General features: G+C 46.8%; 2 protein-coding genes across 3 annotated transcripts in view; both read left to right on the forward strand.

Annotated features, from left to right (window-relative positions):
* Su(var)3-3 (lysine-specific histone demethylase Su(var)3-3) overlaps window positions 1-10,959 on the forward strand; it is a 43,582-nt gene extending 32,623 nt beyond the window's left edge. For both annotated transcript variants that reach the window (XM_066743116.1, XM_066743115.1), the window contains exons 10-13: window positions 7,523-7,815; window positions 7,893-8,105; window positions 8,891-9,101; window positions 9,926-10,959. In XM_066743116.1, the coding sequence (XP_066599213.1) occupies window positions 7,523-7,815; window positions 7,893-8,105; window positions 8,891-9,101; window positions 9,926-10,125 (917 nt within the window). In that variant the 3' untranslated portion in view covers window positions 10,126-10,959. The remainder of the gene's footprint in view (window positions 1-7,522; window positions 7,816-7,892; window positions 8,106-8,890; window positions 9,102-9,925) is intronic.
* Window positions 10,960-12,757: 1,798 nt separating this feature from the next.
* Window positions 12,758-14,393, forward strand: LOC136783047 (cilia- and flagella-associated protein 53-like). Its single transcript, XM_066742841.1, has 3 exons — window positions 12,758-12,881; window positions 12,952-14,258; window positions 14,337-14,393. Exons 1-3 carry the CDS (start codon window positions 12,758-12,760, stop codon window positions 14,391-14,393), a joined length of 1,488 nt encoding a protein of 495 aa, XP_066598938.1.
* The last annotated feature ends 4,122 nt before the right edge of the window (window positions 14,394-18,515 follow it).

The following is an 18,515-nucleotide window of genomic DNA, read 5'->3' on the forward strand; positions in this document are numbered from 1 at the left end:
TCCCGAATGAAACGCGTGCGATTACCTCGGCTATTTACCGGCTGCTCGAATTCTGCCCATTCCACTGTACGAATTGCGATCGAGTAGCATAAACCAAAATTACGCAGCCATTGTCCCGAAGATTTTTCACTCGACTCGCAAAGACGATGGCAATTTTCTCTCTCTGGGATCGTTAGGACGAGCTTGCCGGCAGGTTGTGAAAAACTTGCTTAATCGCTTTCCGCCGTTTGTGTCGGTGTAGCTGCGCGGTGCACGGGGAGAGGGAAGCTAGATTACGAGAGAGAGAGTAGTGGGGGTATAGGGAGTATAGTATATAGCGGTGGCTCCGAGTGCTTTATAGTTGGAAAGGAGCGTGCGAGAGAAAAGAGTGCGGAGGTGAAAGAAAGATGGCTCGGCAGGTAAACCTGGTGTGGAGGGGACAGCCGGATATAAACTGTACAAGGAGGAACATCATTGCTGTGGCCAGTGTGTTGGTGCGAGAGAGAGAGAGAGAGAGAGAGAGAGAGAGAGAGAGTCTCTCCTCCAGTTGGCAGCATCGAGTATACGAGCAATCTTATATTCGCCTCTCCTCGATGCTATTCGACTTTCGGGCCCTCGCGAGCGATTGAAATACAGCCATACCACCCAAACACGGGAGAACGCTCACGCACATACACGGACGTCTCACGGGCTCGCACGAGCACGAATCGAAATCGTCGCAGCCGCTTCTACAGCGTATCCGCGAAACCCTGTATTTTCCTGTCCCTCCGACCCAGCACCACCACCGCGATCGCTCGGCGGAGAGGGAGCCTTCTGGCTACTTTTTGCCTCCCCCCTCCCCTCTACCCCTTCGAACGATGCCCTCTACCACGTGGAGGGGGCAGAGTCGTTTCCCCGCTGGCTCCCTCCCCCCTCCCTCACTCTCCAAAAATCCCATACCCACCACGAAAAATCACGCGGGCCAGCTTCGTTTTATTCCCTTCTTATTGATTATTATTATTATTACAGTCGCGATGAATTTTTCAGCATCGATGCTCCCTCGTCGAGAGAGAGAGAGAGAGAGAGAGAGAGAGAGAGAGAGAGGGTATAAAAGGCGAGGATCGACTCTCCTCGAGGCTGCGGCTAATCCTAGCGGGCAGCGAGCGCGAGGATCTCGCGAGGAGCCGGTTGAGGTATTTGTATTTTAATTAGCTCCTCCTTTTCGATACTCGTTTGTTCCGGCCACTCTCTCTCTCTCTCTCTCTCTCTTTCTTCTCTCGAGGCCCACCGGCCTCCTCCAATCTTCCACACGCCGCCTTTCCAATCGTTTAATCATAATCTAATAACCGGCTGACGTAAAAAACTAACTCGATAAGTCCCTCCCCCCCTCCCCACCCCCTCACCCTCTTCGCGTGCTCATCGCGTGAATTCCCTGCACGAGCCCCTGCACGACCCTTGACAGATATCATCTGCTTTGTCAGCCAAAAAACGTTCCTCGACGAGCCACGTTTTTTTCTCCCCCCCCCCCCCTCCCCATTCCCCAATGCTGAGGAACCGATAAACCTCGGTGGGACCAACTCGCGAAATATTTCGCCGATCGATCGTCGATTCTTCTCCCTTATTCCCTTTAATTTTCTTCATTTCATCGTTCGATTCCCTCTCCTCGCGCCGATTGCTGAAAATTGGGAAATAAAGAAGCTGTATTAATATTTATATATATATACGAGTATCCGGAGGAAATTAAAGGTACACTACGGGCAGAATACGTTTGGGCCCGGTCGAAAAATGGGGGGACCGGCCGGTTCATAATTATTTATTATATTCGCTGTTTACCGAAAATCGTGATTTACGATCGTTTAACGACCGGAGTCTGTAATTCCATGTGCCAAGCCGGTTTGCGATATTGCGGATCGGTCCTCATAGCGGAGCTGCAGGCATTCTCCGAGTTATCCTTGTCTACTCCTCTCCGTCGTATCCTACGAGCCCGTTATTTGGCATGAGCGAGCGCACACATCGATGCCAGTAAATCTTTCCTCCCCTAACGAGGTGTCGTAAAACGCGATCTTATTAGCAAACCAGCCTCGAAAATATGTGCACCTCCTCTCTCTTTCACTCTCGCTCTCCCTTTTCACCTCCTCTGCCCTCGACCCCCCCCCCCTCCTCCTCCTTCACCCTACTCGCGTGGGTGGAGTTGACAACTTTTCTCCTCTTCAGCATCGCGCGCCAACCTTATTTTCCTCGCCGCGTTACTTTCTTATTCATTACACGCCCAGATTTGCTTCATTAATTATTTATGTACCGAGAGATACCCTGCGAGGGTTGTTTAGCAAAATTTAGCACGTCTTTGCGGGCTACTTTGCGATTACCCCCCCACTGGGACTCTTCGTGCCTGCCAAACTTCCTTTCCAGGGAAGATTGGCCAAGTTTTTCCTACCGAATCGACGCTTTTCTATTTCTGTCCGATGCAGCTAGGTCGGTACCAAATTGCATCGTGTTGCCATTGCTTATACTACTATGTATATATATACAGTGTATCCTGTATGTGTTCTCCAATTGGTCGAAAAGTCCGCAGCTGCAAAAAATCATCAAAAAAGTCATTGCTAAACAAGCTGCGTTAGTTTTCACGTTACAGCAGGTTGCCATTGTATATGCTACATATATTACATATATACAGCATACCTCTTTATGCGTTCTCCAATTGGTCGCAAAATTCGCAGCTGCAAAAAATCATCAAAAACGTAATTACCGTACAGGGTGCGTTATTTTTGCTCGGTTGCTGCAGGTTGGTACTCCACATACATATATATATATATATATTTCTCCAAACAGTCGCAAAATCCGCAGCTGCAAAATCATCGAAAGAGCGATTAGCGCACGGAGGGCGCTATAAGGACTTTACAGCTGGGGACCGGTGCGTGGATCGACCATATTAGGACGAGTGGAACCTTTCGTTTCCTGCCGCAAGATTTTCGATCTTATCCCGGGCGCATCGGGGAGAGAAACGGGAAGGGTACAACGTCCATGACAATGTGAAGCGATCCGCGTTCTATATGATCCCGAGTTGTCCATATTTGGTTGCTCCCTCCCCTCTCCCTTTACCCTTAATTTATTCCCCTCTCGCTCCATTTTCAGCGTCGATCCATCAACCCCCACTCTTCTCCACCGCGAGAAACGGGAAAATCTGGCTAATTGCTGAAACCAAGTATATATATATATATATATATATATATATAGGAATGAGTCCTACGGGTCGAATGAATAGGCACGGGAATCTGGCAACAGTCGTTAGAAGGGAGAATTATCGATAGAGACCCGCCCCGGTGGCTCTACCCGCCCCCTCCACCTTTTCCGCACCTCCGCCCCCGCATATGCTGCGTGCCGGGTTCGAAGCTTCCGGATGACTCCTTGAGAGAAATGGTGGGGATATTTTTGTTGTGGTAATTATACCAAGGGGTGTTTATTTACTTGTTTTACCCTTTGGTGACCTTTGAAAAAGGTAAAAAAATAAATATACACCCACCTACTCTTCTTCTTCGGGGCCCGTCTCTTAATATCGCGAATGTATAACGAAACGTTTTCTGTGTTTTTGCAATTATCCGACTCGAATTTTCAGCTTTTACATTCGCGAATCTATATACAGGGTGTCCCACGAACGATGGCCATGCCAATAATACCATCGGATAGGGGACAAAAATCTAAGTAAAAAAGTTGTAAAAACTTTTTTGATAGCACCCTTAGTTAAAAAGTTATTTGCATAATTAAAGATTATCCATTACAGTAGCCTTTATTAAAGAGGAAGATTGTTTTGGTCGCATTATATGTTATAAAATGCTAAGATTCTGTTAATTAAAATACTAAGAAAATCACAAAGCCGGACTCCACTTGAGCCTATTGAAGTGGTGTGTTTATGTTTTGATTGTTTTTATGGCGCTCAAACTCTAAACAACCGATCGGCCTTGAACCACTTCAATAGGCTCAAGTGGATGTTTTGCTCTGTGATTTTCTTAGTATTTTAATTCACAAAATCTTAGCATTTTTGGCTTTAAAACACGACCAAAACAATCTTCCTCTTAAAGAAGGCCTACTATAATCGATAATATTTAATTGCAAATAACTTCTTAACTAAGGGTGCCATGAAAAAAGTTTTTACAACTTTTTTACTTAGATTTTTGTCCCCTATCCGATGGTATTATTGGCATAGCCATCGTTCATGAGACACCCTGTATATATATATATATATATATATAGTGTCAATAATTAAAAAACCAGACAACGACAGAGAAAGTCCGTGGCCCATTAACCGATAGAAAAATCGTTGCTGCAGCTCGTTAAGGGAATTGGGGAGTATCGTTATAAAACTGATCGCAGATAACCTGATATATTAACGTAGCCTCTTTTTATACCGTTAAATACACGCCGTTACGTGTACCTATTATACTGCATAAGAAAATCGACTAACGGCTCGTTAGAGCTTCATCCTCCAAAATGTCGGAGCCCCGCCATTAATTTCACCATTTTTTCATCCACAAACTTTCAGCGTGGTCGTTTAAAACAACCGAGAAGAAAACGTCACGTTTCCTTGCGAGATTAAAAACAATCCGAAATTTTATAATAATAATCGAAAAGATATAGGATAAAAAGTTTAGCGATTTTTGAAGATGGAACGAAAGGTAGGATCACTCGAGATGAAAAATTTTGACGATCGAGGATTAAGGAGGGTCGGGGGTGGCGTTGAAATGATCAGGAAGTTGGAGTGGAAAGGAGAGGGAGGGGAGGGGGACGGTTCGGCGAATGAAACGAAACGAATCTCGAGGCCGCGAAAAGGGTCCGGCGTAAATTGAAAGGGGGCACGGCTGTCTTGTTGTGTTTAAAAAGGCAATTTGCGGGCTTGAGATACGGCCTATATATTATGGGGCCAGGGTGCCCCGGAGATAGCCGATACGTGGGGCACCGGCCGTTATGCGCCAAAGGGGGCCGTCCCCTTTTTCGCGTATCGCAGAACTTTGCCTCCTGCGGTACCCCGCAAAAGCACCCACTCTGCCCATTGCAAATGCGTTTCTTGTGTTGGGCCCTTCGAACCCCACGATTTACTCCATTCCTCCCCCCCCCCCACCCTCTCTTTCGAATAGTCTCCCCCTAAAAAATCCACCTAGCCAGATCGAAAGAATATTCCTGCGGTGGAAAAATATTCGCTTTTCTCGACTCGTAAACATTTTTTCATTCGACCCTTTAATTGACACTGATAAGGAGGGGCAAAGGTCACACTCGACTACGCACGAACGATTGGAAAAGTTAAAGAGTGCAAGAGTTTTTTTTAATAGGACTCTTTTGCCAGGCTATATGTACGATCGCTACTCGCCGATGGTAAGTTTAATTCTGTTTTAACGACGGAGCTGGAAAGTTTCCAAGCATCGCCATAGAAGTCTCTCCATTCCAGTGATCTTCCTAATTTACCCACAGGATATCCTCGAGGAATTCTCTCTCCCTCTCTCTCTCTCTCTCTCTCTCTCTCTCGATGCACAAGAGAGAAAAGGCGCGAGAGGAAGATTCACTGCAGGATCCACGATCGATATCGATTTGAATCCTGACAAAGTTCCAGTTGTTCCCGAAAACTCTATAAATCCCAGCCAGTCAATTAGCTTTATCTTAATCCTGGCAAATTATCTGGAATGAGAGAATTTTCTAATAAGAGAGCGCGGCCAGCGAACTTTGCCAATGATAAGAGAAATAAGCTGGAATTTCTCATTTATCGATCGAAACTTTTCTCGGTCCAATCTTTTAGCTTCTGGGCAGATTGGAAAGGAAGGTGGTGTGGGAGGGGGAGTTAGGAGGGGGAGGGGGTGAGGTCTGCGGTCCTTATAACACTCTTGATCATAATAATCCTGTGGGATTAAAGGATCCTAATAATTGAACCAATGGAACCTCTCAAGGATTTACGATAATCGCGTGGATTTTTGCATTTTTAACTATCAGGAGGGGGGGGGGGGAGGACTTATCGCACAAAACATACGATTCCAGGGGCCTTGTGGGATTCTCGAGAGTTTAATTTTCCACGGAGGTGTTTTGGATAATTTTCGGATGATGATTCCACGCGATGGTCACAGTGGTGGGGGTACGAGAGAGAGAGAGTTCGGTGAACCCTTGGTGGGCCGTTTCGGTGGCCGGTCATGGGCCCGACGGGACGCCATAAGCAACCAATTTAAATGTAAATTGAAAAGCGGCGTGGCATACAAATTGTTCGACTTGCCGTGAAAAAATAGCGCGAGATCAAACGGACGCTCGAGACAAACCGGACGATTGCACCAGATGTGCTCCACTCTCCCCCCCCCCCCCTCCCGTCTTACCATTTTTCCCTGCAATCAAACGCAGATATTCAAATCCTCCCACGCGAACCAATTCCCCCAACACCACCACGCCCACGAGGTGCTTAACCATTTTCTCCTATAAATAATTTTACACCGCGCGACCAACACTCTCGTGCGTTCGCCACTTATTTTTACGAGTCTTGTACACGCGCCTTCATACACACACACACACACACACACACACACACGAAAGTAGGAATTTATCGGAGAAAAAAAGTGAATATTTTTCAAAGTCAATGAATATAACAGTTGGAAATTGATTTTTGCAATTAGACACGCGAACGGTGCATTTCGATGGTGCAGCGATGCGTGTCGAACTGGCTAATTTAAATTACGCGGGTGCGCGCGTAAATTTAAATTCCCGAAATGGCGTATCGAGAGGGTTGGTAGCTTGTTAGCGGCGCGTTTGCCGTCAACATAATTAACCCCTAAGTGGAGATGGCCGTGCGTCATTATTATCGCGTGGCAGCGCATTATATCCCGCGCCAGGATACACGAGTACTGCTCCTTGATTTAATACCGCTACCACCACCCCCTTAATGTCCCTAATCTCTCACCCGATCTAACATCCCCGCGCGCTAATTCGATATTTTAATCCGGAATCGCGCCCACCGGCCACGCTCGGCCCGGAGAAATTTTAACATCGACCTATTATTATCAATTTCTAGAAATTTTGTTTATCGCGCTGGGAAACTCCCGGAATAAAAGGTGGGATGGGGGGGGGGATGTTAACGTCTGGCTAATGTCCGCAATTTGCCCGCGCTACAATCGTATTCACGGGCCAATTTGTACCTAACGTTATCATCCCTCGCTGCGTTAAAGTCGAATAAATTAATTGGCCTGATGCTAGCCGACAAAATTCCCTTTATTAATTCTCCCAGACTGCGGTGATGTTTGTTTATTAATTTGCGAAGGGATTCGCCTGGCACACTTTGCTGCTGCATGGGAAATTCGTGGCAAATATTATCCCAGGAAAAATATGGCGCCGTGGGAAATTCATGGAAAATATTTTCCTACTGGAGACTCCATTAAAATACATTCCAAGATTCTTCCAGCACGCGTATACCTACCTATAAACTATACATATATGTAGTTTCGGGTTAAGAATTTGGAGAGTGTTTAGGCGACTGTGATTTCGCATCGGAGAAGGGGTAAGGTCAGGTATACGTATAGGAAAAGTGAATTTTTGTTGGTTTCAGTGCGCAATGGCTATTCTTGCGTACCTGTTGCACTCTCGGACGGCTTGGATATCCGACTGAACACCGCGGCGAGGGCGGTCCGCTACGGAACGAGCGGTGTCGAGGTCTGGGCAGCACCCTCGCGCAGTACCAATACCAATCACACCGTCTACAAGGCTGACGCGGTCCTGGTCACGCTGCCCCTCGGGGTCCTCAAGGCCTCCGCACCCCCCTCCGCAGTTGCCTTCAATCCGCCATTACCGAACTGGAAGTCCCAGGCCATTCAGAGGCTCGGCTTTGGAAACCTCAACAAGGTCATTGACCTTTTCGATACGGTCCACGTATACACAAATACATAGAAGAAAACTAAAAAATAATGTTAAAAATCCAGGTGGTGCTGTGCTTCGAAAGGATCTTCTGGGACCCAACGGCCAACCTCTTCGGCCACGTTGGTAGCACGACGGCCTCGCGAGGCGAGCTCTTCCTCTTCTGGAACCTCTACAAGGCACCCGTCCTCCTCGCCCTCGTCGCCGGTGAAGCCGCCTGCGTAATGGAAAACGTCAGCGACGATGTTATCGTTGGACGCTGCATCGCCGTCTTAAAGGTGAGCCACCCCCTTAACTCCGAAATATAATAGCAGCATCGCGATTAGAGAGAAAGCACTCGGCGAAGGATTAATTAAAATTTTCCACCATTCGACCCGAGGATTCTCTACACTCCTCCGACTGTATTAACCAACGTCACTGATTAACTCGATTACAATAAGTTTTTTTTCCTCGAGAAATAATTCGAGCTTCCTCGCTGCAAGACTCCACCGCGCCCTCGCGCGCTAATTGGAACACGCAGCAGTCTTTTTGCACATTTTTTTTCAAAGGGTCTCTCGCGCCAGCCAAGATAGCATTTTTTCCCCAACGGGAGAGGCTGCAGTATTTATTTCTCCCATTGGAGAAAAATTGTCCAAGCAAAGTCTTCGCTTATTTTCCTCCGCGATCCTCTTCTTGTATATGTATTGGAATATAACGCGGGATGTATTCCGTGATATCTTTTCGCATCCGCCCCCCCCCACCTTCTATTTGGTATTCCATCACGATCGTATATATCATTTTACTATCGGCCGTCCAGTAAAACCAGGCGTCTACGAATGTACATGGAGAGCGAACGAGGCTATTGATCGGCTTTCGAATAGACGCTTATAATTGTAATTAACTCGGAGCTGTAAAATTAAAGAGTCGACCGACGATAGGACAAGGTACGGGCCTCGTTTTAAAGCCGATCGCTGATGTGGATTGTAAAGGGGGGGGGGGGGGGAGGCCTGAGATATTGGCGGCAATGTCGGAGGAATTTTATGTTTTTCCACTGAGAGAGAGAGAGAGAGAATTTTTGGCACAGGGAATCTTTGGCAATCAAGTGGTACCACAACCCCGAGAGAGCGTGGTGACTCGATGGCGAGCGGACCCCTGGGCACGAGGATCCTACAGCTACGTGGCGGTTGGCAGCTCCGGCAGCGACTACGATCTCCTGGCGGCTCCGGTGGCCCCACCGACTCCCCCCATCCAACCCTCCACCGCCACAGCGCCGCAGCCCAGAGTATTTTTTGCCGGTAAATATTTGATCCTCCCTCGCCCCGTGCATCCCCCCCCCCCTCCCTCCCTCCCCCTTCAAATCCCCCAAAACCCAATTTAATCCCCCGCCAATAAATAATAACCTCATTTAATTCAATTTCCAGCAGTCCCTTTTACTGCAAAAACACCGCGAATGAAGTTTAACCCGCTATTCTTGATCAACCGACAAATTACAATAATTAATATAGCAATTTTTTAATTGGTCTCAAACACGGATAGAGGAACGAGAGTTTTAGCTGAATTCTCCGAGTGGAAGGAATGTTATTTTTGAGAGAGAGGGAGGGAGAGGGAGAGGAAAAAATGTGAGGTAGAAAATCATGGGTTAACGAGCAAGGGAGGGGAGGGGGCAGAAGTTGGTCCGCCCCGACGGTTTTCTTTAATTTCAAGTGCGTAAGCGAGAATTTCGAGTTAGGGGAGCATGCGTAATTCTCTTATACTGTCTGCCACATGTTTTTTTCCTTTCACCCTCTCCCTCCGTACCACCATCTTTTTTGCCAGTCCGCAAAAAAGATTCTCAAGGAAACGACATACTTAGATTACCGCGTTACGCCTTTTCGAATCCAAGCCTGGCAAGGAGTTGCAGGATTCTCGCAACTGGAAATACCCGAGCGGGTGAGATACGAGAGTTTAAAGGGGTCGTTGCCGAAGCATCTCGTATATTTTTTGCCATGCCAACCACGAGGATCCAGTTTGGGTAAATTAGACACGAGCTTTGGAAGAGAGTCTATCGAGTGTCGACCAAAAGTTTATTTCCCCCGAAGAAACATCGATGAAGAGACGAATGACGAAAGGTTGATTGCAGGTGAACACACGATACGGAACTATCCAGCAACGGTGCACGGTGCCTTCCTGAGTGGTCTTCGCGAGGGTGGAAGGATCGCCGATCAGCTTTGCGGGAGTCCTTACGCACCCCCCACTATGACGTCATCAGCAGCCTCGACCTCGACGTCCACGGTGATGGCCTCGTCCTCGGTGGTGTCCACTACTACCTCGTCGCCTTGAACCACCACTCGCGGACCCACCGAAAAAGAAAATCTTCTTCCGCCCACTCTCCCCACCACGCTGCTACTTTATTATTAGTTTTAATCAAATTACCGTTTCCTCGTTGTTCCCCAAAGTGCATCGCAGCCCTCCTGATCCAATCGTTCTCTTATTTTCACTTTTCTATTCCGAGCTTTGCGAGCTCTTCAACGTCGATCTCCAGTAGGCATCTGTGAATGTAAATATTGTTTAGCTCGAATAAACTTGAATTCCTACGATATTGACCAATGGATATTAATCAATAATTTCGCGACGCTCGTTCGGATCCATCAGAATTTTCCACGTTTGAGATTCTCATCGGTTCGTACGAGTCGATAAGCTTCGTGCTTGATCTTAGTATTAACGAACGTGCATGCGTGCATATTAATGATAAGCTCGTTTGGATTATTATCGTGACGCTGGGCGATCGGTCCATGAGTCGACCGAATACCGCAGTGACGTCTCGCGCTAGGCTTTTTTTAAGAGTAAGAACGAGCAAAGACTCGCGTATTCCTGGTACTCGTAATCCGCAGCTTCGTTCAATGTCTGCGGAAGTGAGAGATTTTGCTGTAAAGTGGCACGACGCACCGATCAAAAGGGCGCTGAATTTATTGTATTTGTGTATTGTAAATTATAGTAAAAATTGTAAGGTTCACGCTGTTTCGATGAAAGTATAGGATTGATCTTGCGAATTAAAATTTCACGTAGCTGAAACATGTAACAATTTCGTTTGGTTATTTGTATATTCAGCGAGATTATTAGTTTAATGAAATTCGATGTACGATAAAGAGCATCGTGAAATAAAATACAGATGAATTAAGAGAATAATATTTATTTATATTTATATGTACATATATATATATATATATATATATATATATATATATATATAGTTTAACTGATGGATCGCTGAAATGTTTGACTCTAACGGATCTCGATGGAATTTATCGATGGAAGGTTTTTATCGGGTTTCCGGTTTTCGGTTGGTTGGAAATCGTTTTCAGCACAATTTTCATGCAGTTTTCCAGCTTGAATTCCCTGACGCGCTTGTACAGAGGGTAAGAAAAGAAGGCTCCGCCGCCGCCAAATATAATGTACCATTGTGAAATCTTGATCGTGGCAGTTTTATCGCCCTCGAAGGCATTTTCGCCGTTGCCTGAGAAACACTTTTGCCACGTCTGCTAAGCCTCGCAATAAGAAATGTCAATGTCTCGGGAGAAGATTCCTTGTGACTTTTCGCGCTATGCCTGAATTTCCCAGTGCATGGAGCTCTGTAAAGGCCCCCCGGAGGCCCACCGGCAAATTACTACCACTCTTTCAACTTTTTTCCTTTTCTAACCCCTTGGCGACTTTCCTCTTTCGATCATCTTGCGCTATTCCATCTTCCTCCTCCTCCCTCCCCATATATATATATATATATATACAATTAAACGAGGTTGTTAAAGAAATCATAACCAGAGATAACACACCACATTTGAAAATCCTCATTGTCGATCACTCAACAATTTTCGAGCAATTTAACAATTCTACGGTTTATCAACACTGAAAGTCTGCGTTGCTAAAAATTTAATGCAAAATTGCACGAGGTACTCGCAAGAACTAACGTAATAACCTTCGTACCTGAAGAACCACTTTGACCATGCTCTGACAAAAACTTGGTAAACATAAAAACTAGAATACCCTCTTATACAATTCCACCAGTCTTTTGCCATCTATAAATTGATAAGCAATTTTAGTGGACAAACTTCATCCATCGGTGATTGCATAAACAACTGACCTACGTAAAGCTAGGTGGTGAGAGGGGGGAGGGGGATTCTCTATATAACACAGTATCATACCTCGAGGCCAGTCGTGGCTTTATACAAAGTATACAGGACAGATCGATGTGTGCTACTATAGTCGCTCTATGAGCACTTTGCTGTTGATCGTCAGCAACCCACACACCACCCGCTCTTTCATCCATAGCCTGTGCATATAGTATAAACCGACCTATGGACTCCTACGATTTATAGCTCGTTCCTATTTTTCAATGTACGCACGTTGCTCCGTCCAACTGCAGGGCTTTGTGTGTGCTGATTTTGGTTACAGGCCACCTACATTGAATATGAATTTGCAGCTCGTTGTTTTGCTCCTCGGTATTGGCCTCCATCCACCCTTCGCCCTATCCCACCACCCCACCACGCGATAAGTATTAGCTCGATAAAGTCCATCGCCATGACGATGAGAGTCGATTTTAGCAAACGAGAAGTCGATATTCGACGGGGGCTCCGCATATTCCATAATCGAGCTTCAACCCGGACACGGAAGTGCCGCTGCTGATCTTCCGACTCAGTCAATCGTGTCATTCCGATAGGATATCGCGCATGAAGCGTGTTGTGCCTCGATGGTGTGCTAACAAAGCTGCTACATCCGGAGCAAACATTCGGCGTCCAAGCAACTGCTGCTACTTGCCGTTAGGTTAATATCAACGGGACAGGTCAGTTGGTGCAACACGACAATTATTCTCTCTGTAATTTCCAAATTTGCATGCTGGAATAACGCTGTAATTTTCCTTAGTCTCTTCAGGACAGTTTATATATATATATATATATATAGATTTCGGGGAAAACTGATGATGATGCTGAAGGAGAGGAACGAGGAGAGCCTGGAATCGAAGCTGGCAGCTGGCAGACGCGACTTTGAGAGGTCGAATAGGAGAAAAGCTAGGAGGTTGAGGATCAACGAACGAGTGAGGAAAGGTAGGTGTGTGGCGGTGATCAGGGTTCAACTTTGGCAATGATCCCTAGTGACGATAATCGTGCGTGACAGGTTTGGAGTCCTGCGAGGAGGAGCTGAGGAAGAGGAGGGAGAAGCTGAGGAGGTTGATACTGGACGAGGAAGAGTCGCTGATAAGAGAAATCGTGGAGAAGGCTCAGATCTCCGATGAGATCCGCATGGAGGAGAACCTGAAGCGTAACGAGCACTCGAGGGAGGAGCAGAGGAAGCGTGAAATGGCTCTGGTCTCGGCCAAGAGGGTGCAGCAGTACCTGAACCGTTGTCCGGAAGTCCGCGAGACGAGATCGAGGAAATTGACGATCGACGCCAAGCACTCGAATTTGGCTCAAATCGCTGGGAACGAGGCGAGGAGGCAGAGCGACCGGGAACTCGACAGTTTTTGGCACGAGTTGATGCTGAGGGAGGTGGAGGCGAAGAAGAATCGCGAAGCCGAGGAGGCCAGGCTGAGGGCCGAGCAGGAGCGTAGCAACGTGTCGACCCTGAAGAGTCAAATTTCCGGAAAGTTGTCCTTGGAGGGGGAGAGGAGAGCGGTCCAGGAGGAGGAGAAGAAGAACCTGGAGGAATTGTGGGAGAGGATGAGGCAGGAGGCTAGGGCGAAACGGGAGAGGGAGAGGCTGAAGAGGCGGAAGCTGCGGATGGAACTGGAGGAGCAGATTATTCGGGCCCAGAAGGAACTGTTAGAGAGGGCCGAGAGGGAGAAGGAGGCTGACCGGATGTTGAACGAACGGTTGACCGAGGAACTCAGGGAGGAGAGGCGGAAGGAGTTGGAGGCTGCTGCTGAATTACGGGAAAGGGTACTGGCTTATCTGGTGTACCTTGAGCAGTTCAAGGAGCAGGAGGCTAAGAGGGAATTGGAGTTCGATAAGATGATACAACAGTCCATGAAAGACGCGAATGTCAGGAGGGAGCTGGCCACGAAGAAGTACAACGAGGGCAAGGCGAGGCTTTTTCAGGATGTTCTTCAGGGTCGCGAGCAGCAGGTTAAAATGAAGGAGGAAGCTGTATCGAGGGAGAGAGAGCTGAAGAGGGATGAGACGATTGCTCTGGAGAAGGAAATGGAGAAGGAGGCGAGTCTTCGAGCTCAAAGGGAGAGGGAGAATAGGGAGAGGAAGAATGTGTACCAGGTGACCTTGAAGGAGCAGCAGAAGGAAACTGATCTACGCAAGCAACGAGAGAGGGAGGAGGAGAAGGCTCTCTCCGAGAAGATGAAGAGACAGGAGGAGGAGCTTGAAAAGCTCGCGAAAGAATTATTAAGTGCTTCGGAGGATGTCTCCCCTCATCCCTTCAAGGTTGCCTTGCAGCGGTGCGCCGAAAGAATGAGTTCTGAAAAATCTTACCAAGTTTATCGTTCCCCTATTCTTGATGACGATTAGAGGGAAACACTCGCTGATAAGACGCTGTGAACATAATTCTTGTAGAACATGAATTGGACTGAAAAAAAAAATAAATTGTCTCTTCAGGAACCATCGGGTTAAGGACGTAATTCAGCTTGGAATAGGAATACTAGTTTATATATATATAGATATAGAAGAGAATGAAAATTTGCATGGTTCGTTCGGAACGATCCAGGTATAGGAGCGGAGACACGAGATAATAAATCGTGATAAGGGAGCAAGTCCCTGAGAAGTCGTGGTGGATGGTCCTGGCAATCAAGGAGAGACTTCGATACCAGGAGTATTTGTCACTGGGAATGAGAAAAAGGGGTTGAAAGGTGGGTTGGTCGATATAGTGGTGGTTGTGGAGCGAGCAAAGGAGGAAAAATCACCCCGTGCTTAAATAAACGCCGTAGCAGTCAAAGTTCCATCGACTGGATCCCTCTGGGAGGAGGGAGTAAAAGGTTGGAGAGTGTGAGGAGGGGGTGGTCCTACGGGATGCATCGGGAAATAAGCTGGAGGCTCCGGGAGTTCGATCAATCATGCGAGAAGCGCTCGGCTAATAAACTGACGTGTGTACATCGCGTATCCCTTTCAGGATGTAGCTTTGATGCGGGTCCTGCGGGGGCTGGACCGATGCATCGCGTGAGATTTCAAGGCCAGACAGGCGTCCTTCAAACGACCCGTCCAGATTAAGCCTGCCAAGATTTATCACTGCTCCTTCCGCGCATCAGGATCTCCCCCTAACGCACGTCACCATCATCTTACCCTGTCATGATACGTCGAGATTCCTGTTTACCGAAATCATCCCCTAGAGAGTTTTTGTGAAAAATTATTTTTTCTCCCCCCTCCCACCCCCACCCTTTTCCTTCCTGTCCCACCTTAGGTAGAAAACTTTAATGGAATGATACGGGAGATTTCGGGGTACGTCCCTCCCTCGAATAATACATTTCGAGCTGGGTAGGATGATGAGAGGGGTGAGGCTGGATTTCCGGTGATTTGGTGAAAATCGTAGAGTGCCCGCAGGATTACGAGGATTGATAAGAGGATAGGAGATCGACAGGGACGAGTGGGAGGAGGACAGTGACGTCTTTTTAGGGCCTCGGGGGTGTGTTGGGGGATGAAGCCGAGGGCGAGGGAAGGTAAAAGGCGTTCGTGGCAAAAACTGTGAAGCGTCCTGTAGAATTTTCAATAAGGCTACGGAAGAAGAAGAAGATTAATGCAATGGCGTCGGGGGACCTTAGGAGACGACAGCGACACGACTGTCAAAAGAACATCCCCCGAGGCAAAGTCTATTCGCTCCCGCAACTTGCCAAGGCCCTCCCCCTCTTTCCACCCCATACAAACCCCATCTCGACCTCTCCACCTACCTTTCTTTTTTTCACATACTCTCACTTAATCCTCTCTCTTCCTTCGCTCCGCTTCCTTCCATATTTTTTAACCACCCCCCCCCCCTCTGTCTTTTTACCACCCCAACCCTCCTCTCACTTTTTTCCTTCCGGTCAGCGTTTCGCGTAATTAGTACTTCCGATAATACCTGCTCCACTGTCCCTACACAGTATTTCTTTTTTCCCTCTACCTCCCTCTCTCTCTCTCTCTCTCTCTCTCTTTAAATAAGCCACCCCTAAGTACCCAGCCGTGCTCATTAAAGTTTTATAATGGGTATAATTAGAGGATGCTAGTAGCTCGCTCTCGGAATGATCCTATTTTCGTCGAGTGATTTTTTATTTTGCTCTGTTCGAGGAACGCCATGGGGAGCGGAAAGGCTGAAGAAACGCGCAAGGACGACGAGACGGAGATTATTTTATCAGCGAGATGAGAATGATTTCAATTATATATTTATGCGTATACTATATATACATATATATATACATAGAGAGGAAGTCATATTTTCCATTTAATTGTATATAGGAGCAAGCTCGTGCATGGTCGTTGGCCTATGTGCGACGCAGCAACGCTGCGATGCGTTGGTGTGGACGAAAGGGAAGGGAGTGGGAGGGGATCGGGGGGAGGGGCGTAGGTTACCACTACAGGTAAATGAAGATGGGAGCGCGTGGGCGTGCATGCGGAAGGACACGCACGGCTGCGTAATTTGTAATTGCACGCATATGCCTTGGCGAAACCTCGCATGAATACCCCGAATCAGACAAATAGCGAGGGTGGCTGCAGCTGTATTTCGGCCTTGTAAGAGCTGATTAATCACACGTTCTCCCATACACGCGTATCATCGAGAAGGCATTCATAGCTATTTGTTTTATTATATACACGTATACGCGCATTAAAACATATATATATATATATACAAAACATCGAGACTCTGCAAAAATCAATGAAAATGGAGACACGAGAAAAGTGGCCGTTGGATAAAAATTATTCCATCGCTCTCCCCTCCGTTCGCCCACAGCCTGTCAATATTTATCGTCATTCTCCCATGAATTTGTACGGTCTTCAAGTTCTCTCCTTCCTTCAAGATTCGCTAATTAGTTGAATAAATTTATCGAACGCCTGTCGCAGTTATCGTACGGTTGATTCACTGGGGACTCGAGTAAAATGATTCGACATCCACGAGATAGATGTATATAACGTACCTCGTGGATCGGTGTGGATGTAACGTAACGGAGTTTCTTACAATACAGCTATATATATATATATATATGGCAGACTCATAGATGCTAAATATTGCGTTGGTTATAGGTATATGGCTATTTTCAGGAAAAGCAGGATAAATTTGGGGGAAAAGCGATTTTTCTTAAGGGCGAAGAGGGTGAAATAAATTCTTGACTTTGGTGGGTGGTGGCTGGCATTCTATTTACTGGAAAAAGACGGGTGGAATGGAAGTGTATGGGGGGGGGGGGGAGGCATTACGCTCGTGATACGCGGGCGCCATGCTCGCCTATGGGGGTTGGGAGTTTTCTCGTGCTTTAGAAATCCATAGGGGTTGTGGGATGTTTCAAGGGAGGAAAGGGGGGGGGAGAGGGTGTCTCTCCGTGCTTGTCCGTAAAGTTTTCCACGTAAGGGACGATTCGCGCTATCTCTACTCCTCTCTTAGTGAGTTATAGAAACAGTTTGCGATATCGAAAACGTTTCTCGCCACCGCAGCACGGATTCCCACACTGAGCACTCGTACCAACCAGTCCACTAGGTATACCTCGCACACGTGCACGCTCTGTATGTATGTGTGAATGTGTGCAAATGTGCTGGTGGGTATTTTTGCTGATACACTCTGCTTGGAAACATACAGGATCTTCTGTAATATATATATGTAGAGAGAGAGAGAGAGAGAGAGAGACTATTGAAAAGAATAAGCAACACGTGGAATAATTAATTTTTCACAGAAAAAAGATTACTCCTCCGCAACGATGAAAGCTTTGAATAGGAACGAAACGATACGTTGAACGCATCTGTGTTACGCGGACGATCGATCGGTGTTAATGAATTAATTAAAAAGGATAAAGAGGCTTTTATTATAGAAATTTCAGCGAAACTCGTTGAGAGTTGCGTTGGATCGAAAGAGAGCGAGAGATTTACAAGTGGGTAGAGGAGAGGATTCATGGGTAATTTTACGTGTGAGAGTTGGGAGGGGGGTGGAGGGCGGGGGTGTAGTGGTAGCAGTGGTGGTATTCTAGGAAGATTGCGCTTATATTACATCCTGCCACTAGCCTTAAATCTCGACAGAGTCTAATAGTAGTTTCCTCAGGATCTGTTTGGGTACAGTGGGTATGCATTAATGGTTTCCCGCAGAAATCTGGTCAATTCCAAGGACGCACATGCAGCTGCATACATTTTGCTGGAAACGCGACTTCCTGTACCGCGAAGATTCTATCGGTTGACATGTTTGGCGAAAGGCTGCCTTCATCTTTCTTCCTTAGGAGCTATTGTTTCCCGACCCTGCCGTATTATGCATCCTGTTCCTATATCGCTGTCTCGATCTCTCTTTAGTCTTCACGCCTACGCCATCTCTCTCTCTCTCTCTCTCTTTCATATTCATCAAAATATTAAAATTTCATGATGGAAGAAAAATCAGCCTCTTCCCCCCCCCCCTCGATCAATTCGTGGTCCTCCTCTTCATTAACCGGAAGTCGTTCGAGTTTAGGAGCCGAAGGATAATTTATCCTTCACCAAGGTTTCTTCTTTTTTACAATACTATAAATGTAGGACAGAATGTTCGATGGATTTCTAAAAATCTCAAACGTAGCTTCTCGCATCGCTCCATCCTCCATGATA

The sequence above is a fragment of the Prorops nasuta genome, unplaced genomic scaffold (assembly GCF_024137725.1).
Source record: "Prorops nasuta isolate Cenicafe-Biocafe unplaced genomic scaffold, Cenicafe_Pnas_1.2 PNAS00032, whole genome shotgun sequence".
NCBI lineage: Eukaryota > Metazoa > Arthropoda > Insecta > Hymenoptera > Bethylidae > Prorops > Prorops nasuta.

Excerpts from the sequence above, each read along its gene's own strand:
- LOC136783047 (XM_066742841.1), top strand. The coding sequence starts at position 12,758 with ATGATGCTGAAGGAGAGGAACGAGGAGAGCCTGGAATCGAAGCTGGCA. Across the intron at positions 12,882-12,951 it reads CAACGAACGAGTGAGGAAAG|GTTTGGAGTCCTGCGAGGAG; the intron begins GTAGGTGTGTGG and ends CGTGCGTGACAG. Across the intron at positions 14,259-14,336 it reads GTTCTGAAAAATCTTACCAA|AACATGAATTGGACTGAAAA; the intron begins GTTTATCGTTCC and ends TAATTCTTGTAG.